The sequence below is a fragment of the Emydura macquarii genome, unplaced genomic scaffold (genome assembly GCF_026122565.2).
Source record: "Emydura macquarii macquarii isolate MOO-44397 ecotype Brisbane River unplaced genomic scaffold, CSIRO-AGI_Emac_v2 contig_1253, whole genome shotgun sequence".
Lineage (NCBI taxonomy): Eukaryota > Metazoa > Chordata > Testudines > Chelidae > Emydura > Emydura macquarii.
The window spans coordinates 24509178-24529509 of record NW_027131390.1 but is presented as its reverse complement, the minus strand read 5'-3'; the positions used below and the strand labels follow the sequence as shown (position 1 = coordinate 24529509).

General features: G+C 41.1%; 1 protein-coding gene across 1 annotated transcript in view; it reads right to left on the bottom strand.

Moving 5' to 3' along the window:
* Window positions 1-20332, bottom strand: part of SH3BGRL (SH3 domain binding glutamate rich protein like) — a 44991-nt gene that overhangs the window by 8129 nt on the left and 16530 nt on the right. The window contains exons 2-3 of the mRNA XM_067548363.1: window positions 7059-7244; window positions 1824-1904 (exon numbers count right to left, since the gene is read on the bottom strand). Of these exons, the coding sequence (XP_067404464.1) occupies window positions 1824-1904; window positions 7059-7244 (267 nt within the window). The remainder of the gene's footprint in view (window positions 1-1823; window positions 1905-7058; window positions 7245-20332) is intronic.

Sequence of the window (20332 nt, the reverse complement as noted above, 5' to 3'; positions counted from 1 at the left end):
TAAGTATTACATTATGTGCATTTGACCTTTTGAACCCAATTAAACATTAATATGGGCATGTACCACCATCTTTTGTTATTCTGGAACTCTGTAGATCTGAGACAAAGAAACAATGGGCCATATTCATCACTAGTGTAACTCCCCTGATATCAGTGGAATTACCTCAGGGGATTAATTTGGCCCCCAGAATTTTGAGCCTCAGCCTGACCTACAACTGCACCTGTTAATATTAACTTCTCACAAACTCTTAACTCAGGTGTCTGTATGATGTATGCAGAATGGAGCATTCAAGCTACCTCTTAATTCTTAAATAAATAAAGTTTCTCCATGGGATCAAAAGGGCTGGTACTGAAAACTTGACAGTGACTCAGGGATCCTAATGCCCTCCAGTAAAACGCATAAAGCATTCCTATCCTATCTCATCAAAATCAAGGGAGGAATTCAGTTAGGTGGATCTGTATTACAGCAACCCACTTTATAAATGGTAAAGACAAGACAGCTTCAGGTAATGGAGGGTGGCGCAAAAAAGAACATTCTACGATTGACCTATCTATGGCAAATCTGTTCGGCAAAAACAACTGAGTAGCATATTCAAGACCTGTTCCATTGCAAAATCTTAGTGGCTTGTTTATTTGAATTTCATTCTTTTGCCTTTGTTTCAATTTTTGCCCCCAGGATATCGAGTGAAATTTACTAGAATGCAAGTTCCTCTGAGCAGGGATTGTGTCTGTAGAGAAGACATTGTCCAAAGTCAAGAGGCACCAAATACTAATGCAGGGTCTGATCTAGCTCCTATTTCAGTCAGCTGGGGCTTTGCCATTAACTTAAATGGAATCAGGATTGGGGCTACCCTGAAGTTCCAAAACAAATGTCAACGGTTATCATAACAAGTCTGCACACTGAATTATTCTGGGCTAAGGGGAATGGGGGTGTGGGAGGGGGGGAACAAGGAACAAAGCAGGGGGAATAAGGGTGAATACAGCAACCTCCAAATAAATGGACACACAATGCCCATGCTCAAAGCAAAAGTCTTTGGAAAGTGAACGTCAAAGCCACTGGAATAAATATACACAGCAACTATAACACATTAACAGACAAAATGTGATATTACCTATTTTGACTGGGCAAGGACAAAAGAGCTGTGAACAGGCTGGCTGCTTTGCAAGTGCCCTCTTGTGGCCTGCAGATTGCTATACAGGCAGCCTGCCTCTGTTTCCCCTCAGTAACTCTCAAAAGGATTCTCTGTTCAGAAATACCCCTGCTTAGGGTCTGGTTTTATGGGCACAACATTCAAAACACACACCACACACACCACACACACAGGCTACGGATAAACTTAAGTCGAGTACAGCATCTTCCCTCTCAGGTACTGTCTGAAAATTCCCCGGTTGTCTCAGGGATTTACTCCCAGGCCTTCCTGCCTAGAAACTGCCCAGGTATCTCAGGAACTTCCCTGCTTTAGCAAGCCACATCCAGCCCTTCATTGCTGGGCCAACTCCCCATATTTATCTGGAGTCTGCTCTCCTTAGCCTTCTGACTTCCAGGCCCAAACCTATTCCCAATAGCATTTGATCTCCTGCAAGAGCTTCCTGCTCATTGCAGTTCCTCTGCCACAGCTTCCTTCAGTTCTGTCCCCTCAAACACTCTCCACTCCCTGCAACTTCTTGCTACACTTCAGAGGACAATCACCTGATCCCTTCTCAGGTGTGCCTACTTAGTAACTAGGGTTGGCTGGCCCCCAAAAGGGTTAACCACCCTGTTACAAGAGTGTAAATAAAAGTTGTATAAATTAGTCTGAAACAATAAAGAATAACACCACCTACCTTTGAACCAGGAGGAGCAGTCAAGCCTAAAAAAGCATACATCACATTATTCTCTCTAGCGTCAAAGAAAGCGTCATAATCCTTCATGGGGGGGAGAGAGAGAGAGAGAGCGATTATGAGCCATCCGAAAATAATAAAGGGTCAGTTCAATACAGTTTACCCAAGCCCACACTGAGCAAACTAAAACTTTACAGGACTCGTGTGGGTTAAAGCACAATTCAGAAAGTCAATTCATATTTCTAGCATTAGTTCTGGTATCTGTAAATTTAAAATTTAGTACTTGAGAAAGATGCCAGGATGCAGCAGCAACAGTGAAAGCTTCATCAGCGTATCTCAATCCTGACTGGAAAACACCACATCCATGGCAATTCAGTCTTTGGTGTCTCTGCTATTACTGCTGATGATTGCACAAGATGGAAGTAGCAATGCTGTCACATGGACGCCTCTCCGCAAGGACAGAGATGGGCCCCTAACTTGTTTCATCAGAGGAGATGTCAAAGTGTTGCTATTAATCTGGGACAGATTCAAACATACTATCTGAAAATGAAAAGTTACACTTTTGTGTTACTAATTCTCAAGTCACAGTCTTACTGTTACACAAAATCATTAAAAGGAATGGCAGTGTATCTGAATGCACGAAAGCAAGTGCCACTCCCCACTCTAAAGGCCAACATCTGCATTTACACACTGCACATGTATGGGTTAAGCTTGCTTTGAGGTAAGCTCAATTAATGCACTAGCCCAGTAAACACTAGATGTCTCTGCCACATAATGTTTGGTGCTCAATTAAAGTTACAGGACAGTTACACTAACACACAACCATTTCTAGGGAGGAAAAGGAAGGTGGAGAATGAGGAGGGAAAAACACCACGCACGCACGCACACTCTGCTTTCCTTGTATTTTCTGTGTTTTTCTGACACAGAATGCAAGTCTGCCCTGAACACAAACTCTATTTTGTGTCTGATAAGTGTGGCAAGAGTTACACAATGAACCTGTGGTTTTGGCAAGCACAGCTGCTAAACACGGGCTAATTAATTCATAGGAGGCTTGTACAAGCCACCGTCATTTGGATTACTACACACATCCCTAGCTCTGATTTCCAAAGTCACATTACAGATCTAATACAGGCTTTTTCTGCCCTCTCTCCCCCTTTGCACTGAAGCTATAACTCTGGTTTTCTCTGCTTCTGTTGGGGATTCTTTTGAGGCAAGAATCCTGGCCAGACATCTAGCTTTGGAATGCCAGTAATCCAGAGAATGTGGAATTGTGGGTTGAAGTTAGTGAGGGAGCTGCCATTGAGGGCAGGCTGCTTCACATGTCCATCCATCTACAGGCAGGCAGAGAAGCATGAGACATGAGCAGAATCAGAATGCTGTAGAGTCTGCAGGGGAATGCTGTGGGCAGGAGCATATCCCGAGAGGCTCTGTAGCAGTTGGGAAGAAAGACAGACCAGGGAACTGCGAGTTTGTGGGGAGCCTGGAGATTGGAGACATTCGATGGTTGTTAAACTTGAACGTGTCTTTTTCGGTTTGTTTGTTAAATAATGTGTACAAACCCTCACTAAAGTTCTTGGGATGATAGTGCCAGATACATGCCGGAGTTGTTTGATAACAAGAAGTGTCTTGGTTGTCCGGCTTGTGCACCGTCCAGCAACCTGATTCCTAGCACAACTACTAAGAAAGCAACCCTTTCTTAGAGGGTGACCCTTGCATGCCAAGTTATTGATGCATAGCGTTTATAATCACAGCCTCTCTGCTGTGCATGTTGCACGTGTGCATACAGAACATGCATCTCAAGGTAAAATAGTAACAATTCCTGTTTACAGTGGATCTGATAAAAATAGAAGGGTGGGGTACATGTATAATTTAAGTTTCGGCAAGCTGAATTCCTGTGGTTTTGGATTCAGCTATTTAAACTGATGGCATCTTTCCTACTAACTGCCAAGTAGAATGATCACTCATGAGAATTTTTGCAGCAATAGAGTGCTGATTCTTTACACGTAAAAAGAAACAACATTTACTTTAGCCTATCTCCCATTAATTTCAAGGGAAGTTGGGGCTCTTGTCACCTCGCAGGATTAGAACCTTTGGAAGTGATGCTCTAGAACAGTAGATCAGAGTACCAGAAATCTCCTGTATGATGGGGAGGAAAATCTGCTTCTCTGCCACTTGATCCACTAAATCATTTATGTAAGAGAAATGCAGCAGATCTACTTTATCTGGACTTCAGTAAAGCATTTGACATAGTACAATGTGGAAAATCATTAGTTAAACTAGAGAAGCTGGGGATTAGTGCAAGAATTGTAAAGTGAGTAAGTAATTGGGTAAACGGGAAACAAAAATGAGGCGTGCTTAAGGGAGAACTATCAGGCTGGAGGGAGGTTACTACTAGAGTTACTCAAGGATCAGTCTTGGGACTGATCTTATTTAATATTTTCAGTAATGATCATGGCACAAAAAGTAAGTGTGAATCATCTGCAGACTTCATTAGCACAAAGTTGGGAAGTGTTATCAATACAGAGGAGGATTGGAATATTATACGGGAAGATCTGGAGGACTTTGAGCACTGGAGTAATAGAAATGGGATGAAATTTAATAGGACAAAGTGCCAGGTCATGCATTTAGGAAGTAATAAGGACTTTTAATATAAGCTGGGTGCTCATCAGTTGGAAATGACAGAGAAGGAGAAAAATCTGGGTATATTCACTGACCACGGTATCACTATGAGGCAAGCTATTTTCAGTAGAGATAGGGAAGTATTAAAGCCACTGCATAGGTCACTGGTAAGCCTTCATCTGGAAACTATCTACAATTCTGGTCACCCATGTTCAAGAAAGATGAATTCAAAATAGGATAGGTGCAAAGAAGAGCTTCTAGGATGATCAGGGGAATGGAGAGCCTATTTCATGAGATCCAGAGGGGTAGCTGTGTAAGTCTGTTTTCAGCAAAACAACGAGAGTTATGTGACTAACAAATTTGTTAGTCTTTAAGGTGCCACAGAACTCTCGTTTTATTTCATGAGAAGAGACTACAAGAGCTTTGCTTGTTTGACTTTGGAAAATGAAGGCTGAGAGGGAATACAATGGCTCCTTACAACTTCATCAGGGGGGTAAAACACTAGGGAAGAAGAACTGATTTAAGCTAAGGGACAATGTCGGCATGAGAACAAATGAGTATAAACTAGCCAGGAGTAAGTTTAGACTGGACATTAGAAAAAGGTTTCTAACCATCAGAGAAATGAGGTTCTGGAACAGCCTCTCAAGGGGATTAGTGGAGGTAAACAACCAACGTAGTTTTAAGATGGTGCTTGATACATTTATGAAGATGTTTATATGACTGGGTTGCCTGCAACAGGGAGGGGACCAAACTTGACCCAGGTGATCCCTTCCAGGTCTATGTCCCTAAACATAAAACTGATAGGCTCCGAGGAAAGCAGCAATGCCTCTCTAGAGAACATACCACTTTCTTCTTAATCTGCTACACTCATGTATGTTACAGCTGAAAACCGCATAAGCAGGTGCTTCTAAAATCTACCTAGCAACATCCTAAGCAGGAGAAGACACTACACATGACTGCTTCGCACAGCCACGCTACAAGGCTTTAAAAATCTCCTTGTAAGGAGGAGTGGTCTCTGGGATCTTCAGCTTAGTCCTATACCCACTTGAAACCATTTCCCCTGGCGAAAATAGGGACCTTTACTGTAAGGTGCCAAGAGACCTTGTCTTGCTCAGTAGGAGCTGAAGGCACTCAACACTTCCAGTACCTTGCAGAAGCAGGTCCATAGTTCTCAGACTTCTCATTGCATTGTGAAACTTGAGAGCCTCTAAGTATCAAACACTGTACAACTTCAGTGCAGCCCACAGCCCATCAGTTTGGGCTCTCCTAGCTTGAGAGTCCCTCTAATATAATATTTCCCATTGAACTGCCATAGAAAGCGATGAAAAAGAAAAACTGTGCTGTGATATTGCTATTTGAAGTTTTAGGATCCATGCCACCAGTGATTCAGGAGGAGTCAGCAATTAAAGGTTAAGGAAGAAAGATGGCTGAGGGCTTTAATTTCATTCTGGCCTGGAAGGGAATCTCCTCCTATTCTCTTGGAGATGGAGTTTTGTTTCTTTGCTCTAGGAAAAAAACATTAAGAATCAGTGTAGTTGCTTGTAACGCTTTTTCCCTTGTTGTTTTGGGCTCACTCTCTCTTTCTCCATGCTATATGTGTCTCAGTTTTCTTCAGACCTATGCTCCAAGATTATGGCAGCTAAAGACCAAACTGTCCTCAGCATAGCTGTGCTCCTGTATCAGATCCAAAGCTCAACTATGGGCAGTTTACTAGAAAAGAGAGAACTGAATGCTCAGCTGGTCATTTGCAGAGGACAGTGACAGACTCAGTGTCCTGAAAAAACCTTTGCTCAGTACTCAACAAAATTACAACAAAATATAATATAAGCAAATGCCACCAGACCAGGGAGAAGCAAAGAACAGTCTATTATTAGCTAGTCTACAGTTCTATGCCAATTACTGTTTACAGAACTCTGATCCTACAATGATGGGCACTCTAGAACTATGTACGATAGTGAGACATCCTGTTACAGCTGCACAGTTTTCTTCACTCATTGTCCCAAACCATTGTGTAACATTGCCATGCTTCATTTGACAGCTGCCCCTCAGCAATATAAAGGTGAATGCATTTCATTGGTAAAGGACATCTGTATAATGTCCCTGCAGGCATACACATGGGCTCTGGAGCTCTGTGGGAAGGATGGTGATACTGTATATAAATGAATGTTTTTATTAATGTTACAGGAGAGTTCTATAAAAAAAATAAAGAACTATCCATATATATATATATGTCAACAGCTAGTTACTAGAGACGTGCACCTCTTCATTACTATCTCTTTCCCAGCCATCAGTCCCTCAATTATTAATCATGTCATGTGACACAATGCAGAAAGCTTTTCACGTTATGTCTGAGGACCACATGGTACAATAGTTTATTATGCAAGCTTAGTTAATACACTGAAGATTTAGGTTCAAATTTTGGCTCAGTTACAAGCAAACTCCCTTTCTCTTTGTAGGCAAAAAGCCAACTCTCACAGTCACCAGGCCACGGATAGTCTATACCTTTTCTGTTGCATCTGGCACAGGTAATAGTAAGAGCAACGTTGTGGTTAGCAGCAGGATAAAGTATGGGAAAGTAAGAACAAGGCAGCCAAAGAAAAGCTTAAAATGGTTTCTTACCCCAAGATATCGGCTACCATTGAAGATCCGAGGGGGCAATGGGTTTCCACTTGCTGGTCGACACTCAGCAGGGACATTCTCTCTCATCCATTTCCGGTTCTCCTCATTGGCTGCAATGTCTTTTTCCTCAAATTCAATCTTGTTGGCTTCCAGGAAGCCTAACACATCTTGCTGCTGTTTTTTTATCTACAGTAAAAGGTGTGCGAGGGGAGAGAGGGAAGTAAACTAGTCAGTGCTCAAATAGATTATTCTGCCTTTGAGTTTCTGTTTGTGCAAGTCCAGGGGTGCAGGTCACTCACAGCACTGTTACAAATTCTTTTCCTAGGCCCGGTTACTGCCTTTAAGAAAAGTACCTCCCTCAGTCCCCCTTAATATTCTTTTTAGTGAAGATTAGTGCAAGGTGCCACAATGACAACCTGGGAGACCAGATCCTTCAAAGAAAAGATCAAATGTGGGTAACAGCTATCCAAACGTTCCCCAGGGCCCAGAAGGGTTTTGCACCCGGCACTAGAGAGACGACCACCAGTGGGAGCACAGCAGTTTAGCTTCCATGCCCAATGAATCCTCAACTCATCTGATAAGGCTGCCTACAAGTGTACCAAACATGATGGTAACTTGTGTGCTGTGGACATCTGTCCTTTAGGAAGTACGAGACTCTTCTCTCCACTCACCAAACCATTTCGCAGACAGCAGTGAATGGCCATCAGATAAAAATACTTTCAACCACTACCAACTTGGGCATGACATGAAAGACACTTTGAGACTTCAAGTGTATCATCAGCACCCTCTGTGCCCTCCTAAGGTACTTCTTTAGTGGTCTCAGAATAGCACATTCTATAATATAATGGGTTTATTAGTGGCTAACCTGTATAAGAATAAGAGTCTTACTGCAACAGTCAGCTAAGAAAGTTAAAAAAAAATACAGGTTTCTGTCACTTGATTTAAGGGTCCCGATTTATTTCCCAATGGTGCATGTGCGCTGCTATATCTGTAGGCACAGGTATGTCACAGCCCATCCTACCAAAGCAGATATCATATCACTTGAATTTCCCCTTAATGCCTCTGAAAATAAATACAAAATACAAAATAGAAACAATGGGTTACAAACACTCCAGGGATTAAAGACAGGAGTCAGAATAGTCCCTCAGAGAAGTCAAATATTTTCCAAAGAAGAGCTGAATCCAAATGCTGGATATTTGTACTGTATTTGAAACAAAACGTGTGTTTCAGTCGACATGGAGGATTACTAGAATGCAAATCAAATGAGACTCTCAAAGAACCACAAGTTCAGAAAATTCAAACCCCCTTTTTCTCCTAAGCTTCAAAAGTTCAAGACTCAAGGAATATCCGAGGTGGCCAAACTGTGGCTTGTTAGCCACATGAGGCTCTTTTACAGTTAAAAAGCAGCTCGTAGAGCCCCCTATGCCCCCCCATTCTCCGCCTACCAGACTGGGGTGGGGAGCTCAGAGCTTCTGCCCTGTGGCAAGGGGATGGGGCTAAAGGATTCTGCCCAGCGGGGACGGGGGTTTCGGGGAGGTCAGTAAATTTGGCCAGCCCTGGTATATACACCACACCATCACATAATGCAGAGTGATCTAACAATCTTTGCTTGTAGGGAAGAGTTGCTTCCCAGCAAGCCTGATTAAGCCCTTCCTTGCCTGTTACACCAAGAGTTGAGTTTCTTTCACAGGAATCACTTGATTTGGCTCCCCATAGGATTGACAAGACTTATACTTTGAAAGGCATTGTACGTGTATTCTAAACACAAACGGACAACCAAAATATTCCCTCTGGCTCTTGAAAGACCCTTACTGTAAAAGATGCACGCACCAATATACCAGTACATATTTTTAAATTAGGACATTACCCTGAGAATGGCATTTTCTTATTTCACATTTTAATCAATTATATCTGTCCAAAGACAAAGGGAGGACAGTTGTCTTGCAGAGGCTGTACCCATATGTCTAACGATTAGCCAGGTAACTGTAGTTTATTAACTATAGTTAAGTTTGCTGGAGGAGATGGTTCTGGCTTAAAATACATAGACTCACTGGAATCACAGCAAGTCCTGGGAGGATGCGCTCAGCTGAAACAAGACAAAGTGAGGACCTCGCAGCTTACTATGTATGGATCTTTCAGCTCAGACCCTCTAACACAGAGGTCCTGTCTGAACAGTGGTTACACTGACGACCCCACTGGCAATTTTCATAAGAGATGGGGCTTGCTCAATTGTTTCTGGCCAAAAACCTTTCCACCCACCACTTCTGTTCAGGGTGCTGGCTGGCTGCCGTCCCTCCATCCCAGAGCTGGCCAAGTTTCAGTGGAGCTATATAGGTATCACTTGGGAAGGGCTTTGGGACACATACATTAGAAGTGGGGCGACATCAGATACTGTGTGAAATCCTGACCTTATTGAAGTCAGTGGAAGTTTTCCAGTGAAATACCCACCATGTTTATCATCATTGTTCAAGTATTCCACAACAGTCCTTATTCCCTGGAAATACACTTCAGATACTACACACAGGCAATGGGCGCATGCCCATGTGCATGGTGGGGGAGGAGGATTACAAACTCCTACTACATTTCACAATTATTTTTTCTTTCTTGTCTGTTGTAATTTAGTCACTAGAGCAGGGGCTTTTTCATCCCTGTTCTCCTTTAGGGTTTTCCCTTGAAATGAAGTGTATGGAGTGAACAAGATCTATTCACATCCAATCCAGTGCCTCCTCTATGCTCACACATGACACCAAGTAGAAACAGGGATCTCTATTGCAAAAGATGTTACTGGCTTTACATGAAAGATGGTTTTGATTATTGCCATACATGAAATATTAGTTTCCTGAGAGAGAGACGTTCTATTTACGCTCTGGTTTGCTTCTTTATGACTGTACTAACATGAAGGAAATTGTAACCATACCTATCCCTGCAAACAATGAAAAAGCAGGGTTTAACAGTAAATTTGCCTTCTTCATACTGCCTCCTTCCCAGTGAAAGCAGCTAAAGTCCTGGCTTTTACCTAATTAGTTCATCATGACAAAAGCTGCACTCCACTAAGACGTTGCATTACTTCTAATTCAGGTCAGATACCAGACTCCCCAAGCAGCCTTTCCATATATGGACAAGTAAAAACACACAAGTCCTCAAACAAGCAGATATGAGGTCAGTGGACAGGCATATGAGCTCCAAATATGGTAGCTGAGCTTCCCTGCTTGCAATAGGATGTTTAAAAAGAAAGCAACAGCCACAAACACTAGCTGACTGTACGATCTCAGATCCAAACATAATGCCTATTAAACCATTAACATTAGAGCAGGGTTTGTACATTTTATAGATTGCTTTGGGGAGTAAAAGTCAGACCCGTAAGCACACAGGATTGAGTTTCTGAGGTATTTAAAGGAAAAATAGTTACCACAGAAATATAGAGAAGTCTAGACAACAGAGTACAGCATCTCAAACGACGCCACTGGACTCGGTTGTGTCAATTCATTTCTAGACAATTATTAAGCACCTATTCGCTCAGATTTTAGTGGTTCATTTGTAGCTATTAAAATTCATTGTTTGTCAATCCATAATATGGTGTAGTTCCATGTTTAGTTTAGATATTTAAAAATCCCAACAATTTGTTTATAAAGGCACTTAAAAATCATCAGAGGGCTTAGTGTTAGGGCCCCCACTGCTGTAGTCTCGAAGAAGGCAATAATGTTCCCCTGACTTCATCAGGTGAGCTGCTTGCCTGGAAACTGCAAAATCCAAAGCAATAATGATGACTCGGAATATTGTGTCCGTGGAGTAGTTCATAGACCGGATTAAAATCTGGGTGAGAGTACTAAATAGGAGAATGTTGCTGTGCATTCGCTGAAAAATGACTGCTAAAAATAAATGAAATGGACAGGTTAATACCACCCAGCAGAAGTAGTTCATATTATAGGCTAAACACAAACGTTTTTCAACAGGATCACCTCTGCCTCTAGGACAGTGGTTCTCAACCAGTGGTATGCGTACCCCTGGGGGTACTCAGACGTGTTCCAGGGGGTACATCAACTCATCTAGATATTTGCCGAGTTTTACAACAGGCTACATAAAAAGCACTAGCGAAGTCCGTACAAACGAAAACTTCATACAGACTATGACTTTATACTGCTCTATAAACTGTATGCTGAACTCTAAGTACAATATTTATATTCCAATTGATTTATTTTATAATTATATGCTAAAAATGAGCAATTTTTCAGTAGTGTGCTGTGACACTTTTGTATTTTTATGTCTGATTTTGTAAGCAATTGGTTTTTAAGTGAGGTGAAACCTGGGGTACACAAGACAAATCAGACTCCTGAAAGGGATACAGTAGTCTGGAAATGTTGAGAACCACTGCTCTAGGAGATTTCTTCCACTGCTCCTAAGGAGGCTTGCACTGGAATGGAAGAGGAAGCGGGGGGATAGGAGATTCTTCAGAGCCAAGTTATAAATCCCTAAATAAAATAAATACGTTTTTAAATGATGCATTTTCCCCATAAATGTTCTAAAGGAAACGTTGACAAATGTCAAACTTGAACAGGAGAATGACTTTTATAACCGGGTATTGGAAAGAGTACCTAATGCACTGGCCTGGCCTGGGTGGATAGACAGGGTGCTTGCTTACTTTAAATAAACGAACGAAAAATACCCTGATTATCCATAGACTTAGCCATTAACAGTTTGCAAAAACTGATCTAGCTAATTTCCAATAGTCTCACTTCCTTAATCTTCAACAAGAACTAATATAAACAGACCCTTAATTGAAGAGAGAACTTTTAAATCAGTAAAAATTCACAAAGTCACCACCTTGCCTTCTTACCAATCTCCTGTTAAAACCTACCTCTGCCATGAATGACAATAAAACTTGACCATCTGGAGGCTTTGAAGATTGTGACCAACCGCTACCACTAATTTATGCAATCGTGCCCACCTGTATGGTCACCTAATCTCTCTACAAACCCCTTTTGCCTGTTTATCCCCCAGTAGTATCTTGTTACAATCCTAGATTGTGAGCTCTGGGGCAGAGACTGTCTGTCTTTAATACTTTTGTACAGTGCCTAGCATAATGGGGTCTTGATCCCTGCCATGGGCCATCAAGGAGCTACTGCAATATAAATAATAAAATGTCCTCCCGTTGTCCCTAAGTACCATTTTTTATATTAGACTTCCAATACTTTCCACCAGATCTGTAAATCATAGAGACAGCACAATCCTGCAGAGGTGCTGAATACCTGAAGCTCCCATTGACCTCCATGTGCAATTCACAGCTGAACTTTGAAGTCAGTGGGAGTGGTCGGTGCCCAGCACCTCACAGTACCTGGCCTATAAAGAAGACATGTTTCCAGTATTTGAGAGGAAGATTTTATTCAGATTGTGTGAGAGAGAGATACACCTATCTGTTTCCTTATCTATTATCTCATTCTTTTTTTGTGCTCCCATCGTGTCTTGTCTTATACTTAGATTTTGGAGGGCAAGGACCATCTTTTTGTTCCATGTTTGTGCAGCACCTAGCACAATGGAGTCTTGGTCCATGGCTGAGGCTCACAGGTGTTACTGCAATATAAAATAACAGTGATTTTTTTTGCTTTATCTAGGAATGTTAAAAAACCAATGGTGACTGTGGGGAGGAAAAAAAAGTGTCTATTAATCTAGGCCAGGCATGGTGGTGGAAGTAAACCAGAGAGTAGTCATCTCAGCACTGCTCTTAATCACCCTACTAGAGATGGGAAGTAGTTCTATTCCCAAGGCAACTTACTCTAAGGGTTCCCCAAGTGACTGATGCTGGAGTGGTTGGTGGTTTGCTAGTGTGGAGCATTAGGGTATAATTAAGCCTTCAGAACCCAGCTCATTTTATTCTATATCTTTGATTAGAACTGTCGAAGCCTTCTTCTCAATTCTTAAAACGAACATTTGAACCACGGTGACAAAACACTTGCCCAACTGTATGAATGCCAGAATTACTCCTGATCGAGGGCATCTCAATTGCTGGGTATAGTTGTTGCAGAGCTGCCAACTTTCAGTAATTTATCTCGTCATTTTATCTGTTTTTAAAGATGATTCTGTTTATTTCAGGCACTCAAATATTACAGCAATGTAAGTACCTAGATATATCAATATACCCCCACTGCAATGTCACCAAGTTTTCGCTTATTCCGAAGGGCACAGTCTCCTGTTATTTTCAGTAGGACAAAAGCCATGCTTTCCTACTGTCTTGCTCTCCATGTGTGGACCAAGCCTGAGACGCTGAGAAAATACACCCAACTAGAAACATGACTATCAATGCTGAGTACCCAATCTCTGAAAATCAGCTCCCTTTCAGGTGTCTCAAGTTGGACACCCAAAAAATTAAGGCACCCCAAATCACCAATCACTTTTGAAAAGGTTGGGCTTAGTATAGTCAATAGCTGTCGTGTTTTACATCATGTAGACCGTCACAATTAACCAGAACCTGCTAACAATTTTAAACACAGCAGTCCTTGTCTACGAGTGGTAAGACATGTTTTAGATTGTGTTTAGTTAACATGATTTTGAACACGTTACCAATACAGCCCCAAGGAGACATGGAAATGGGCATGGAAAGGTAGGGACAGCAGAGAGACTGTAGAGAAATAAAGGGATGGGGTGGTTGTGAAAACACTGAGTGGAGGAGGGAGGCTGAGCAGAGACAAATGTGGGGCAGGAGCACAAAGACTGAAGGGTATACAGGGGAATGATCATGATGATAGTGAAGATAAATGTAAAGAAGGAGGGATGTTGTGGGACAGTAATACGGGGAAGGGAATGTTCATTTGGAATGAAGGAGAGAAAAGGTGGGGGCTGAGTGAATGTTGCGGGAAAGGAAAAATGACAGTAAGTGAAGTCCCCATCCGAGTAGCCAGGAAAACGGTCTGTATTTGTGTATGCTCATTTAAGGATGACTACTCTATATGAAATGATCACACACAAAGTGGGGGCAGTAGTCTTCCCCTAAACAATCAAACAGCCACTGGGCAGAACAGAATGAAAAGTGATTTATTGTGCTTGTTTAATCTCCATTTTTAAGCCAGACACAAGATTTTTGATTGCTGACAATACTGCTCTCACAAAAAACAGTTTTTTCCTTAGTATTTCTTATCATGGGTGGTTTTACTTTTTTTCCCCAATAAAAGCACAGTTCCCTGATCTGAAAAACACCACTGCTTCTGCTTTTCTGTGTGTCATTTATTCTGCAAAATATTTAGAATTACAGAAGTTAGAGGAAATCCCACACTTGTTGCTCATGTTCCTAAAATGGAGTTGAAAGGAATAATTTTAATCATATTAATCTATTTCCTTGTTTGACTTTAACTTTCATTCTGCACTCTAATGAAGGAAATACCCTTCCATTAGGTCTTATTTAAAAATAGTTGGATGTTATGAAATTGGAACCTTTAGAAACTAAAATCTGCATTAAAAACATCACAAGCTATGGTTCCAATTCTCCATTCTTAGCCCATAAATAGCACTCACTCAAGTCAAGGGAGTTTTAAGAGCACAAGGACCCTTTGTTAATGTGCTCCAGGATGATGTTTAAATATTCTGTTCTCTAATTCATTTAAAAAAAAAAAAAAAAAAAAAAACAACAAAAAACGGACTTCATTCTTCTCCCAGAGCATTTTTTCTGATTTGATAATCTGCTATAATTTCCGGAAACTTTTAACATTAACATATGCGCGCACAAACATTACATTTTAGAACTATACACTAAAAAAATACGAATCCCTCATTTGATTACTAGCAAGACCCTAAACCAGTGGTTCTTAACCTGCAGCCCAATCAACTCTCAGCTACGGCCCATGTGACACCCCCAGGGTCATACATGTAGTACTGGATGCGGCCTACATATGCAGCCCACAATGGTAAATAGGTTGAGAACCGCTGCCCTAAACTAATGATTCCGAGTTTCACTCTGCAACAGCTGACTATCTCACTAAAGCAAGAGAAACCCAGATTTCAGCAGGTAAAAAGCCTGACAAGACCATCTTGCAGATGGATTTATCTGCAATTTAAGTCTACGCCTGTATTAGATCAGTCATTTGTCAAGTGAAGTAAACATGGCAGTTCACTGAAGAGAAGCACCCCTGTCTGAAAGAGCTGTACAGGGCAGCAGATTTTGAAAGTATTGGAACAAACCACTGACGTGCTGCCTCCTACAAAAAGTTCCCCTAGCCTATGATAAACCTTGTCTATTATATATTAGGGGTACATATGCTAGTAGAGATTAGAGGTGAGGAACTGGAGGACCACTCAGTTTTGGTCAGCTTTACACCACTGCAGATGCTGTCCAAGCCACAGGAAAAGCATGACTGTGAAGGAGCACAGGACCAATATAACTAAGGGATGACTCCACGGAATATTTCTGTATAGCAAATGGGAAAATGATGGATTACAATTCCACAACCAGTTTCACTCCCTGGAAGGAACAGAGGGTCATTCCTAACAGTATTTTGCTGCAAGGAAAGGTTTATTTTCTATTTCTATTTGTTTTTAATATTCATTTTTTGAAGTGAGCTTCAGAGGGGTTCCTGTTATGTAGTAGGACTTGGATTTTATACATGCAGGGAGTACAATGAAAAGAACAGTCTATTTTGTACCTTTGTATAAGGATTCCATTTTTTTTCCCAAGTCTCCCTATTTCTCTGTTTATCAACCAGTTCACGGTACGCACTGTAAATCTTCTGGAAGTCTATTCATGAACCAGAGAAACCTTAAGTAATTTTATGGATTGAGTGGTACCACTGAACTCAGTTTTGGATAACTCAATGCAACTGCTTATGTCCATAAAGTTTCTCTCATGCCTTAGTAGCTGCAGGATTGGAGCCTTAGTTATACCAGGTGCAGTTAGCATACAGCATTCTATTCTACTAGTTAAGGGTGATGTATCCTGATTTCTATGAATGGAAATGACTCCAGGCCATATTTGTAACTATTGATAAAACTGGCTCACCTTGTGTGAGGATTTAAAATAATTTGATTTAAAAAATTAACACTGAAAATGAACCCCTCCGCTTCTGTGCCAGATCATCAGTTGGTGGAGCTATATCAATTTACACCAGATGAGGATCTGACCTATAATGTCTCACGATTAATTCAATTTTCTTCTACCCAGTACATTTGAGGGCATCCTACTTTTCTGCCAGTATCATGAAACAGAGGATATATAACTGGATACATTACTTTGAATTCACACAAATCCCCTACTGATTTCAGGACCCGAGGGACTTGGCTTCTAAAATTGCAGATCTTTGTGTACATCAAAACCTTAAAAAGTTCATCCATAACCATATTCAAGACCATTCAATGTAATGCATTTGATTTTAATTTCATCATCATGGATCATCTGAAATATTGTCACTCATTCAGCTTTTCAGTGTCATATTTTTAATGAATGATGCCTCCCATGGGATTTGACAATATTTTAGAACATTCTCTTTTGATAAGGAGGTTTTAAATTAGTATGAGATTTGATTTATACAGGAAGGTTAAAAAAAGTTTCCATATCCTCAGATGAAGTTAACATTTATACAAAGTTCAATAGCTCCCAACAGTTGGTCCTTCAAGTTATATATATAAAAATGAAACCTTTTACTTTAACATATAAAGAATGGAAAATTACAACAAGAAAAGATCTTCAAGTAAATCCTCAGTACCACAGCACTGATCTTTCAATTGCTGCAACTGAGGTGATAATACTGAAAAATAACTTTCCTTTTGAAGGAACAGGGTGACACAAAGAATACTGTACCACTGCCAAGACAAATTAATCTGCCACAGGGAATCAAGCCAGACTGAGGTCTTAACTGTGTGTTGAGCTTTAGTCTAACATTCCAAAGAATACTACAAATGTACTTACAGATCCAAGTCAATAATGCACCCTGCAAAATGTCCAGCTGAGAACAACAATTGTGCTTCAGTCTTACTTCAGTGGTTAAACAAGGACAGCACTAAGCAGTCCAAGAAGTTAACCAGCATGGCAATAACAAATAAAGCCAAATATTCTTATAAAAATGTTCATACTGATTTTGTAGTGTCATTGGTGACAATTTGTCAGATTTGGCTGCCTGTGTTGCACAGTGAATGCTGCTCTAGCTAGTTAACAAAGTGACTGTTCTAATTCAAATTTTGATAAGGAAAAAACCCTGTGTTTTGCGCTTTGCATCCTGTTTCTGATACTTTAGTGTCCTCCCACTCCCATCACGTGGGTTGCAAAAGCAGAAGCTAATACTTGCAAATCAGTTGCAGAGAAGGTGGATAGAAGCATATAATTACGTCTCCCAGTACAACACAAGTGTGAGAGTTAAGAAGCATGGCAGCTGAGTTAAGTATTTAAATGTCATGGATTCCTAGAGGCCGCATCAGGTCTGTCCTCCACCAGAGATAAAGTAATTCCGAGACTCCATTCTGAGAAGGAATATTTGTAAGCAGAATCCATTCCTTGCCCGCATTAGAATTTTCTCCACTTTATTGCTATAATATTCAAGGAACAAGCTTGTATATATAACATCTATGCCAGAAACCATGAAATGATTATGATGTAGTTCTCAGAAGTAAGGAACCCCAATTTTGCAGATGCTGTCCATCTACAACTTCCACGAATTTCACTGAAAGCAGTGGATCAGACACTCATCAGCCCCTCAGCATGTGCTCGGCACTTTGCAGGACTGGCCCCTGCAGGTCTATCCCATTATTCTAGAAGTCTCAGTATTTTGTTTCACTGTCTGATAGAACACACAGCAATTTTTAGAATTGGGCAATTATCATTACAGAACTTTAACTTTGTGCTGGCTTTTTTAAGGAAACTATTACACATATCAAAGCCACCATTTTCTCCTCCAATGCTTGGCTTCACTGCCATAAGGTACAACACTCTGGGCAACCACTGCCAACACGAAAGGAAGCGTGTGAACTAAAACAAATGTTGAAGATTTGAACAGCTCATCTTAGCAGAGCTGCAGAAGCTGCATACATTTGATTCTTATTTTTGCAAAAGTTAGGGGGGGGTTCATCTGAACATTGGCTAAGTCAATGGGAGATGCCGCAGTCCAACTGAGAGAAGAATTTGACATTTGGTATTAGTCTTTCAAAAGGCTACTGCAAGGGCCCCTTGCTTTTAACATACAGAGAGGCATTCTGTCAATAAACACAGAAGTTCAATAGAGGTGTTTACTAAATTCCTGGTGTTGCTCTGATACATGACAATAATCCACCACAATTTAGCACCAAGTTCTTTCCCCAGGCAAGCCCGTTAGGGGACACTTTTTTGTTTGTATTTTGTTCTCTCCCTCTCTTGCAGCCCTACTCCTGGCTGCAGGGAAAAAGAGAGAATGTTCCTTTCTCACCTGCTGGGTGATTAGTGGCCAAAATCCCATTTCCTCCTTTGCCCTTCTCTTGCCTGCCCCTCCTACATGAGCACTGAGGTAACTCTCAGACGCTCCACTCTACTCACTCAACATTCCCTCCTAGGCTGCCAATTCACAAGAACAGCGTTCTGTCTGCTTTGCACAACACTCAGATTAACTGAGCCATGTGCCAGTCAGGTGCACAAAACCCACGAAAGCAGCACATACGGTGGCCATCCAGACTAGATGCAGTCTGCATGCTGCAGATTGTGCATAACAACTCTGGTGCCTTTTCTTCAGTGAGAATTTCTTCATGTACACTCCAGATTCTTCACTGAAGAAATATGCGGACTAGAGAATTAACAAGTGCCTGCCAAAAACTGAGATGGTGACAGAAGTCAAGGGTGTAGAACCAGAATTCCACAGTATGCACTTACAATGTAACATTCAGGATGGATTTAGTTCTCCTCCTATGCCTTACACAGCAAAACACTCACAATATTTATTCATTGCAATTTCTAATTATAATCACTCCTCTTTGTAAAGCTGTAAGTGCCATAACATTAATTAAAAGATCAGAAACAAATTTAATATTTATTTTATTTCAGCGTTTTATTACAAAAACAGGCAAAGTCTCACTATCATTATACACACATTTCTCCAAGAGCGCAGGGTACAAAAAATAATGGCTTCTCTATGTTAAGGCTGGGGGCCCATAGGTGACATGGTAAGATTAGTTTGTAGGAAAGAGCTGAATTGCTAAAGAGCCTGGGGCCCAACAAAGATATTAATTTGGGTGGTGGTTGGGCTAACACTCAAGAGCTCAACTCTCTATTCATTATATTCAAACTGTTCTTGGCTTCATGCTTTTAAACACAAAACAAGGAGCCCTTCACAATAAGATTGTTCATTATAATGGACAAATTGTTTAACATTACACAGTTTAAATGTGATTTGTTTCTAGAGCCAAGGGAGGGGGGGGGGAATGAAATTGCCCTAGTTAGTCCATCAACCACATCACCAAAATACCCACATCTTTTCTGATGACCAAATGAAAGATAAAATAAGAGGCAGTTGGTTTTCTTATGGGAGGCAGAGACATCAGCTGAGACTCCCATGCAGCTGACAAGTTTCAAGCTTCATGCACGTTCAACACACAGAACGGAGCTCCTAAGGTTAGCTGGGAATCAAATAAACTTTGGAAGCTGAAACAGACATTGCAAAAAGATTTATAGGATAGGTGTGTGGGGCATGGACCAGGGAGCCCTGCCTCAAAGAATTAAATGAAATGAAATTGAACAGGAAAGGAATGGCATCAGCAGTGACAATCCCTGCAGGGTTTGTGGGTAGAGTTTCAGGATTGTTGACAAAGGCAGTGTCTCCCAACCCGTGTGCCGCACGTGTGCCACGGAATTTTTTGAGAAACTACTTGAGTTCTGGATTGGCTCATGAATATTCATGAGTTCATTTGGAGACTGCCTCAAAATAATTAAGGGTATCAAGGTGTGCCATGGCAGAGAAAAAGTTGGGAACCACTGGACTGAGGGCTCAATCCTGCAAGAGGCTGAGTGCCATTGCGGTCAATAGGAGCTGAGGGTGCTCCGCATTTCACAGGACTGCTCAGAACCTTGCAGGATCAAACCCTCATTGACAGAAAGCCTTAGGGCATTGTTAAACTGATTTTAAGTAGAATTCATTCTGCAGGCTCTAAGTTGGCCAACAGCAGATATTAGTGGCCAAAATGCAAAAACAAATAATCCCAGAATGGCCATATGTTTGAATAAGAACAAATATTCCCAGCGGTGCTGTTTAGACAGTGAATGCACTGAGAATAAATTATCTGGATTTTTAAACAGTGATGTTCCTGGTACATCAATACTCCAGTATATTTTATTGCAGTGG